Raw genomic sequence first — 7,285 nt, forward strand, 5'->3', positions numbered from 1 at the left:
ATAGGTACAGCCCTTTTCTAAGTGCAATCCTCCATGCTTATCAGGTTGCAGCAAAATAAAAATAGAAGGGAAGCACTTTTGCTGCTATGGTTGCCTTCAATGTCCAGAAGGAAAAATTTCAAACAAGACAGGTAAGAGATCTAAAGCAGAGATTCCATTGCTATGTATTTTGTGCAATGCCTTATTTTACTCTTTAATTATAAATAGTAGTTTAACATCTCTTTACAAATTTGTCCATAATTCATTTGTCATAATTTATTTGTCCATAATTCTGGAGAGATGTTGATTACTTAGATGTCTCTATTCAAATGCCATGTCAACTTTTTTACTTTGGGAAATATAAATCAGACCATAAAAATAAATCTTTTCCTCTATGGTTTCTATGAAAGTAAAGAGATTTCAAGATTGGGTGGAATGAACTCACTATCATTTTGGGCATTGCAGTTCAGAAAGATTTAAAATAAATGGTAAAGGAAAGATGTCAGTTAGTTAAGCAAGCAGAATTTCTTGATAGTTTATTTTTGGAAACAAAAAATAATTTAAATTTAGATTATTTATTTATGTATTCATCACATTGCTATACTGTCATCTGAATTAAGTGAATCTGGACAGCTTACAGGTGTTTACGTACTTTAGTATAACAGAATAACATAACCTTTGGGTCTTTCTTTCAGTTCCAGAGCTCCCTAGTAGCATACAGGATAATAGACATTTTCTACATTAAACCAATCAGAATTTCTTTTTGCTTTATGCAGCACAGCTATCAGAAATAATACATCATCATAACAGAATAACATAGTTTGAATGGACCTTGGAGGCCTTCTACTATCTGCTCAAGCAGGCAACCTTAAACCTTTTCAGACAAGTGGATGTCTAATATCTTCTTAAAAACCTCCAATGTCTAAGCACCTACTGGATTAATTGTTATCCCTCTCAGAAAATTTCTCCTTAGTTTTAGGTTGTTATTGGTTTCCATCCATTGCTTCTTGTCCTGACTTCAGGTAGTTTGAAGGAAAAATTGGCCATCTCATCCTTTTGGCAGCCCCTCAAATATTGGAACACTGTAATCATTACACCCGTGGTTCTTCTTCTCACAAGACTAATTGCATAAAATCAAATCATAGTATAAAGATATAAGTAAGAATAAATTAAAAACAAACTTTAAAAGTAGAGTTGCACCATTAAGTTAAAATGTTAAGGTGAAAAGAATGCCCTCATGACACCCAGAGTTGCATATCAGTTTTCAACTTCTATGATGATGAAGACCAAGGACCGGCCTCACGTCTTAGAGTAAGGTATTCCACAGAGCAGGAGCAACAGCAGAAAAGGCTTCTCCCTGCAACCTGCCAGCCAAAATTCCTTAAATGACAGAATCTGCAAAATACCCTCCCTGTCCAATTAGGTGGGATAGGATCATAGAGTGGGGATGACAGTTCTTCAAATAATCTGAGAAAGGGCTTTCAAGGTAATAGCAAATGCCTTGAATTGAACTCCTAGAAGCAACTGAGAAAAAAACGAAGTTTGTATAGCAGAAGTGTTATATGTTATATGTGGAACCCTAGGGGTGCCCAATATTGTTTGTGATGCTGCATTCTACATCAGCTACAGCCTCTTCAAGAGTAGTTCCATATAGATTGCATTGCAATAATCCATATGGGAGATGACCAAGATATGAATGATAGAGAGTAGACCTGAAAAGTCTACAACTAGTACATAACAGCCATGATGGTGCAGTAGTTAGAATGCAATATTGCAGGCTATTCTGCTGACTACCAACTGCCAGCAGTTCAGCAGTTCAACTCTCACTGGCTCAAGGTTGACTCAGTCTTCCATCCTTTTGAGGTCGGTAAAATGAGGATGCAAATTGTTGGTGGCAATATGCTGACTCTTAAAACTGCTTTTATAGATAATAGAAAGATACAGAGAAAGCACCGACTCATATAGCACCCCATAGTTGGTCTTGCAGGCTGGACCTCTTTCTCCCTTTCGAAGTGGTCAAAGAAGAAGGAGGTGAACCAGACCAGAATTGTTCTTTCCTCCCACAGTTCCCAAAACCATGTCAAAAGGATATCATGGTCAAAAAGAGCCACAATGGATGTACTATCCCTATCCCATTCTCTCCAGACATCATCCAAAAGAATGATCAATATCATTTCCTTCCCATATCCAGGCCTGAAACCTGTCTGAAAGCAGTCCAGATATTTCGTTTTGGGATTTTTGACTGCTGTCAGCTTTTCAGTTGCCTTCCTAGCTAGGAAGTCACCTGACAGCTTTAATGAAGCCAAATTTATCACCTTCAGCATGTTGGTCTTTTGTAGTGTCTGGATATCCTTTGTTCCCACCTATCTGAGCACCAAGGGAAAATACATGGTAGCTGTGGAGATCTTTTCCATTTTGGCTTCTGCAACTAGATTACTGGGTTGCATCTTTTCTCCCAAATGTTACATTATTATTCTGATCAGGGAACTCAGCTTGGATCCTCAGAGCATTTAAAAGAAAACAAAGGTTTTTTTCTTTTAAATGCCTTTGAGGAGCCGCACGATCATCAGAGGCTTTTTTTTTTTTTACTTTTAAAAGCATTTTTTGGGCGAAGTTGTAGAAAAAATGCTTTTAAAAGTAAAAATAAAGCCTCTGATGATCATGCGGCTCAGCTGGGCATGGCAGGGTGGGTGGTGGGGATTTTTGCTATCGGTTCTCGGAACCACCGGCCTCCATCGCTACCAGATCGGGTGATCCGGTCCAAACCGGGAGCATTTCACCCCTACTCTTGACTCTTTTCAACCCTCTCAAATCCTCCATAAAGCAAAGAAAAGGCCTGGTTCAATTGGATGAAAAAAGTTGCATGGGCCTGACCTATTCAATTCTATCCAAGCCCTCTGCTATCTCTTTATTCCAGTAACAGTGAGGGATTTGGCAGGCCCATGCAGCAGATCCTATGAAACAACTACCCTCCCCCACTCACTTTGGAACCATTGGAATCATTAATCACTGGAGCTGGACCAATTAAATATGTCTTGTAAAAGGGGTTAGTGTAGAAAAATCTCAAGGTCATGTCTCAAGGAGGGAGGGAAGGAAGGAAGGAGGGAGGGAGGGAGGGAGGGAGGGAGGGAGGGAGGAAGGAAGGAAGGAAGGAAGGAAGGAAGGAAGGAAGGAAGGAAGTTAGTTTTCAAATGCTCACCATAAGGAAAGGAAATATCTCTGAAGTGATGACCAATTCGGTAATGGGTTGTTATGTATAATATTAAACACTTGACTTCAATAATTTATTTTCCAGATGCAGATGAGTGTTTCCCATGTTCAGAAGATCAGTACCCAAACAAAGCTCACAACCTTTGTATTCCAAAACACATCACATTTTTGTCTCATGAAGAGCCGCTGGGAATTAGCCTGACAGCTATTGCTTCCTTCTTTTCTTTCATCTCAGTTATGGTCCTAGGAATCTTCATTAAGCATCGGGACACCCCCATTGTCAAAGCCAACAACCGGAACCTCACCTACATTCTTCTCATTGCTCTCCTCCTCTCCTTCCTTTGCACTTTCCTCTTCATTGGGCAACCAGATAAGGTGAAATGTCTCATGCGCCAAACTTCTTTTGGCATCATCTTCTCTATAGCTCTTTCTTGTATATTGGGGAAAACAATCATAGTGGTCCTTGCTTTCATGGCCACCAAACCCGGATCCAAAATGAGGAAATGGGTGGGGAAAAGGCTGGCCAACGCTATAGTTCTTTCATGCTCTTTAACACAATTCTCCATTTGTGCAGTGTGGTTGGCAATTTCCCCCCCATTCCCAGATTCTGACATGCACTCCATGGCTGAAGAAATTGTCCTAGAATGTAAAGAAGGTTCAGCCACTATGTTTTATACTGTTCTTGGTTTCTTGGGATTCTTGACTGCTGTCAGCTTTTCAGTTGCCTTCCTAGCTAGGAAGTTACCTGACAGCTTTAATGAAGCCAAATTTATCACCTTCAGCATGTTGGTCTTTTGTAGTGTCTGGATATCCTTTGTTCCCACCTATCTGAGCACCAAGGGAAAATACATGGTAGCTGTGGAGATCTTTTCCATTTTGGCTTCTGCAGCTGGATTACTGGGTTGCATCTTTTTCCCCAAATGTTACATTATTATTCTGAGGCCTGATTTGAACAGAAAGGAACAGCTGACAAAAAAATGAAACAGATTTATTTGGTCCACTATAAGTTCTCTAAATTGTGACAGAATCCTCATTTGCCTTATTAAAGGGCTACCAACCAGCTTGAAAAACTGATTGAAAACTAGTTCTTTGGTTTTTTAAACCAAAAATTGCTATTGTGAAATATAACATTTTGAATGCAATTTTTATACCATGTTTCCTATATAACCCTTGCAAAATTGAGTGGCTATCTCTCATCTGGACTACTGCATCTACATGAAGCTACCCTTGAAGTCCATTCAAAAGCTTTAGCTGGTGCATAGTGCAGCAGCAGCAGTAGTCTTTGGGTCCTCAAGGGTGATCCATTTCTGTTCCAAAAGCTTCACTGGCAACCAATGTGCTTCTGGCTGCAGTTCAAGGTGTTGGTTATGACCATTAAAGTCCTTAATGGCATAGGTCCAGGCTATCTGATGAACTGCCTCATCCTGTTAGGACAATCTTGTCCTACTTGTACCAGCAGAGAGGGCCTACTTTGGATCCCATTGTTCAAAGATCTCTGATTATTGGGATCCAGAAGAAGAGCCTTCTCTGCAGCAGCACCTACCCTTTGGAACTTCTTACCATATAAGGTAAGAAGTTCCATACCCTCCTGTCCAGTAAATTTTTTACTACCGGTTCTGTGAGTGTGGCTTGGTGGGAATGGCTTAGTGGCATGGCAGGGGAAGGATACTGTAAAATCTCCATTCCTTCCCCACTCCAGGGGAAGGTTACTGCAAAATCCCCATTTCCTCCCGATCAGCTGGAACTTGGGAGGCAGAGAATAGATGGGGGTGAGGCCAGTCAAAATTTTTACTACTGGTTCTCCGAACTACTCAAAATTTCCACTACCGGTTCTCCAGAACTGGTCAGAACCTGCTGAAACCCACATCTACCCTTGTCCTTTCACAGAAGTTTTAAGACATGACTCTGCCAATTGGCTTTGGGACCAAATGGAAGATTTTCACACAGGAGGTAGATTGATGGCAAACTCCACCTTTCCACTTCTGGTCTCTGGTCTCCACACATCCATCTTTTCTGTTTTCATATTGATGTATTATTATCCTGTGTTCCTTTGCCATTGTTTATTAAATTGTTTTATTATTTTACTTCTGTTCTGTTTACATTCTTTTCATTTTCCTTCTGTTTCATGATTGTAAACTGCCTAGAATAGACCCACAGCAAGATAGGTGGCAAAGAAATGTAAAAAAATGGGGGTGAAAGAGGAAATAGTTGAGAAATATGTAGATCAGAGAAAAACTTTGGTGATAGGTTAACAACTAAAAGTGAACTCAGAGGAATGAAAAGTGGATATAAATACCAATAGTAATAACACTTGGACTTATATCACAGTGGTTTCCAGCCCTCTCTAAGTGGTTTACAGAGTCAGCATGTTGTGCACAAAAATCTTGGTCCTCATTTTATCCACCTTTGAGGGATGGAAGGCTGAGTCAGCCTTGAGCCTAGTGAGAGTTGAACTGCCAAATTGCAGGCAGCCAGCAGTCAGCAGAAGTAGCCAGCAGTATTGCACTCTAACCACTGTGCCACCGTGGCTCAATAAATGTAAGTATTTGTAGAGTTAGGAACTGCATTTAAATATTGTAGCAGACTGACATCTACATAATAACACCTGCTTGCTAATATAATTTTTATTTAACAGATGCAACTTATTAAAGAATAATAAGTAGTAAATACTTATTTACTCAGCATAAGTGTGCATAAATATTTAAATCTCAATCAGAACAGAGGTAGAAGAGACCTTCTAGACCAGCTCCCTGCTCAAACAGGAGATCATATACCATTCCAGACAAGAAGCTATACAGGGTCTTCTTAAAAAACTCCAGTGATGAAACACCCACAACTGCTGTCGGCAAGCGATTCCACTGGTTAATTGTTCTCACTGTTAGGAAGTTTCTCCTTAACTCCAGGTTGCTTCTCTCCTTGATTAGTTTCCATGCATTGTTTCTTGTCCTGCTTTCGGATGCATTGAAAAATAAATTGACACACACACACACACACACCATTTGTGGCAAACTCTCAAATACTGCAATACTGCTACCATGTTCCCCGTAATCCTTTTCTCTAGATTAGCCAAACCCAGGTCCTGCAAGCAATTTTATGCTTCTTTATACAACAAACATTTAGCTTTTTAAACCATTTCTTTGGCTGCTGCCACACACTACTAGCTCATATTTAAGTGATCTTCCATTAGGACTCTAAGGTCATTCTAGTAGTTACTGTTTTCAGATTCACACAACCTACTTTAATAGTTGACAAGGAAAGGGAAGAGGAGGAGGAGTAGTTGTTTAATTAATCATGACTGAAATTTCCATTTGAATTCAGCTGTTTTCTCAGTTGGAAGCCAACTGCAGATACTGGAGAACAAAACTTTTTACTTTAATTTTTTTTTACTTAACTGCGCTGCACACCAGAATAACTAAACACAAAAACAGTTTTTTCCCGAATGCCATCATTCTGCTAAACAAATAATTCCCTCAACACTGTCAAACTATTTACTAAGTCTGCACTACTATTAATCTTGTCATCATTCCTATTGTATCTTTTCTTTTAAGTACACTGAGAGCATATGCACCAAGACAATAAGTTTCAGGTAAAATTCCCAACAAAAAAAAAAATTTTATCCAATATTTTTTTGCTTCTACACATGTCTGTGCATACTCAAAGATGGCGGCGTTGGGCCAGCTCCCGGTCTGACGATGGGGGCTGTTTGGTCTCTTTGGGAGGTGTAGGGTCGCTAAATCCATCTGCGACCCCAAGCCCCAGCGATGAGAGCCCCTGCCCAACCTGGAGAGGATTTTTACTCCCTCCATGACATTGTGGTTGGAGCAAGGGGCTAGCATTTTGGGAGAGGCCCTGGAGGCGCTGTGGATGCTGAGGATGCTGCGGAACGCCACGGAGCACCACGGAGCTAATAGCGGCAGTGGCGACGACGCTGTGGAACCACCCTGGGCGCTGCGGAACTGCCTTGGAGCACCGCAAGGACATGGCGGTGATGGTGGCACCATAGATTATCATAGAGTGCCGAGAAGGCAATGGCAGTGGTGGCGGTGGCAGCAGCAGCAGTGGCGGTGGCAGCAATGGTGGTGGTAGCTTGGCATGG

At 40.8% G+C, this 7,285-nt stretch overlaps 1 protein-coding gene across 1 annotated transcript in view; it reads left to right on the forward strand.

Moving 5' to 3' along the window:
- Positions 1 to 4,240, forward strand: part of LOC148113855 (vomeronasal type-2 receptor 26-like) — a 29,887-nt gene extending 25,647 nt beyond the window's left edge. The window contains exons 9-10 of the mRNA XM_087893467.1: positions 5 to 131; positions 3,275 to 4,240. Of these exons, the coding sequence (XP_087749593.1) occupies positions 5 to 131; positions 3,275 to 4,170 (1,023 nt within the window). The 3' untranslated portion in view covers positions 4,171 to 4,240. The remainder of the gene's footprint in view (positions 1 to 4; positions 132 to 3,274) is intronic.
- Positions 4,241 to 7,285: the final 3,045 nt, after the last annotated feature.

The sequence above is a fragment of the Pantherophis guttatus genome, chromosome 4, assembly GCF_059756535.1.
Source record: "Pantherophis guttatus breed Tessera chromosome 4, ASM5975653v1, whole genome shotgun sequence".
Classification (NCBI taxonomy): Eukaryota; Metazoa; Chordata; class Lepidosauria; order Squamata; family Colubridae; genus Pantherophis; species Pantherophis guttatus.